This window comes from Lucilia cuprina, chromosome 2, assembly GCF_022045245.1.
Source record: "Lucilia cuprina isolate Lc7/37 chromosome 2, ASM2204524v1, whole genome shotgun sequence".
In the NCBI taxonomy this organism is placed as follows: Eukaryota; Metazoa; Arthropoda; class Insecta; order Diptera; family Calliphoridae; genus Lucilia; species Lucilia cuprina.
This window is the reverse complement of record NC_060950.1, coordinates 68,276,849-68,279,590: the sequence shown is the minus strand read 5'-3', so window position 1 is coordinate 68,279,590 and position 2,742 is coordinate 68,276,849. Positions and strand designations below refer to the sequence as shown.

At 31.8% G+C, this 2,742-nt stretch overlaps 1 protein-coding gene across 1 annotated transcript; it reads left to right on the top strand.

Moving 5' to 3' along the window:
- Positions 1-346: 346 nt before the first annotated feature.
- On the top strand, positions 347-2,180 carry LOC111681063 (probable cytochrome P450 6a14). The gene is made up of 2 exons (XM_023442779.2): positions 347-1,679; positions 1,741-2,180. The coding sequence occupies exons 1-2, from the start codon at positions 605-607 to the stop codon at positions 2,154-2,156; spliced, it is 1,491 nt and encodes a 496-aa protein (XP_023298547.2). The 5' UTR covers positions 347-604; the 3' UTR covers positions 2,157-2,180.
- Positions 2,181-2,742: the final 562 nt, after the last annotated feature.

Sequence of the window (2,742 nt, the reverse complement as noted above, 5' to 3'; positions counted from 1 at the left end):
AGACGACAGATAGACGACAGACAGACGACAGACATACGACAAGCAGACAGACGACTGACAGACAACGGACAGACGATTATTCTAAGACGTTTGGTTTACTTATGGTGAGTATTGAACCAATATTTCAATACGTTACATACATCACAACAAACCCAATATACCCTCCACACTAAAGTGGTGTAGGGTCAAATTTTGATAAAATAATTGTGTAAACAATAATTTCATTGAACTAAAAAAATCGTATTTTTAAACTTGCAACTTATCATGAATAAAAGCTTTTAATGCAATGCGATACTATGTGTTACAATTCAAAAGGCAAATTCTTTTAAAGCTGTTATTAGTTAAATAGAGGCTTTGCATAGTTTTGGATTAAAATCTTTCAATACTAACGAAATATTTGAAATTTGTTATAAGAAATAAAAAGTTTTAAAAAGTGTTAGAGATTGCCTTCGTAATAGATAATAATACTTAATAGCTTTTAAGAGCCAAACAATAATTCTTATCTGTTAACATCGGCAGACGAAAATATATAAACAACATATTGTTTGGATAAAAATACTAGTTCACTAACGTATTTCAGCCATTAAACTACTACAGATGTATAATGTATCCTTGGCTCATAATAATATGGACTCTTTTGATTTTGATATTGGTTTATTTAAGCCACAAGTTAAGTTACTGGCATTACCTTGGAGTAAAACAACTAAAAACTAAATTTCTATTGGGACATTTTCTTAAACTAAAATCCTTACATCATACGGAATTAATGCAAGAAGTCTATGACAGTTTTAAGGGTAAAGCTAAAATAGCAGGTATATATATCTACACCAAACCCATTGCAGTGATAATTGATTTGGATGTGGTAAAAGCAATATTAATAAAAGATTTTCATAATTTCGAGGATCGTATGGAATATAAAAATAGTAAAGATATTTTGTCAACTCATCTCTTTAATGTGGAGAGGAGAGTATGGAAACCTTTAAGGCAAAAAGTGTCACCTATTTTTACAACGGGTAAAATGAAATTTATGTTTCCCACTATAAACCAACTAACACATCAGCTTAAGGAGACCTATGAAGTAAATATTAACGATTTTGCAGAACAGGGCTTTGACATATACGATCTAAGTGCTCGATTTACTATAGATGTAGTGGGCACTTGCATATTCGGCATAGAGTGCAATAGTCTAAAAGATCCCAAGGTGGAATTTAAGCAAGTTTGTTCCAAGGTCTTTGGACGCACTAATTTCAATATACGTTGGCATTTGTTTAAGCTTACTTATGCGAAATTTATGCAATTTACCCGTTCCAAAAGATATCCTCAATATATTGAAGATTTCTTTATGCGTGTGGCCAGAGATGCGGTTATAGAACGTGAGAAAGAAGGAATAAAACGTAACGATTTTATGAATACTTTAATTGATTTGAAAAATACCAAGGATGAGTTTGGTGAACCCATGTTGACTTACAATCAAATAGCAGCCCAATTATTTGTGTTCTTTTTGGCTGGTTATGAGACTGCTTCCACCAATATGACCTTTATGCTCTATGAATTGGCACGTCATCCGGAGATACAGGAAAAAGTTCGGCAGGAGGTTTTGAATATTCTAAACAAATATAATGGAGAATTGAGCTATGAAGCCATGATGGAAATGACCTATTTGGATCAAATCATAACAGGTAAGATCTTACTGAATAAGGTCTCATGATTACTTTCATATTTTAAAATTTCTCTTTCCAGAAACCCTGCGCCTCTACCCCAACCTTTCATTTCTACAACGTGTTAGTCTTAATGATTACAAGATAACCGGTACCGATATTATTTTACCAAAAGGTACTAATATCTATATTCCCGCCAAAGCTATACACCTTGATCCGGATATATACGAAAACCCCATGGCATTCCAACCTGAACGTTTTGCTCCCTCGCAAATAACCGCCAGACATCCTCAATCATTTTTGGGTTTTGGTGATGGTCCACGCAATTGTATTGGTTCACGTTTTGGTCGCATGCAAAATCGTATTGGTCTTGTTACTCTACTTAGGAATTTTAAATTTTCTCCTTGCTCGAGAACCTGTGAAAGCATCAAATTTTCAGATCATAGTTTCATTAATGTTCCCCTAAATGGTATCTACTTGAAAGTGGAAAAATTGTAGAAGAAATAAATGTTTTAATTAAAATTATGTATATTATTTACCCTTTTATAATGTCATATAAAAGTCTAATTGCAGTATAATCTTAAAAGGTGGCTTTGGGTAATGCAAATTTTACATTGCATATAAAAAAACCGATAAGCGTTTCTATACTTGTATTACCAACCTGTTGTTGATACCCATTTTTGCGATAACAACATAAAGCGTTAAAAATATTTTATTTTTAAAATTTTATTTAAAAACGCACTCATTTAACTGATATTGAGTAAAAGCTAAAAAAAGCTTTGTAAAGCAAGCTTTTTCAACTTTTGTTTCAAAAAGTTCTTCTTGTACGCACATGCGTATAAGTATTGTCTATTTACATCAATACTTATTCAACATGATGGTTTGTGATTTTACTAAATGGAAAAATAATGTTAAAAACGTTAAAGATTTTTTTAGGACTTTTACATTGTGCGATAAAAGAAGCTTTTATATTGTGCTAAGGAGTGAGATCGAAAAATTCTTAACACACGTTTTTCATTACATTTTTCAACCAAAGTATTATTTGATTTTTTTTTTTGATCAAGTTACCTTTGAAAAACATGTC

Bases quoted from the DNA above. Each gene is read 5' to 3' on its own strand.
- LOC111681063 (XM_023442779.2), top strand. From the start codon at position 605: ATGTATCCTTGGCTCATAATAATATGGACTCTTTTGATTTTGATATTG. The intron at 1,680-1,740 runs GTAAGATCTTAC...TTCTCTTTCCAG, and splicing joins TTTGGATCAAATCATAACAG to AAACCCTGCGCCTCTACCCC.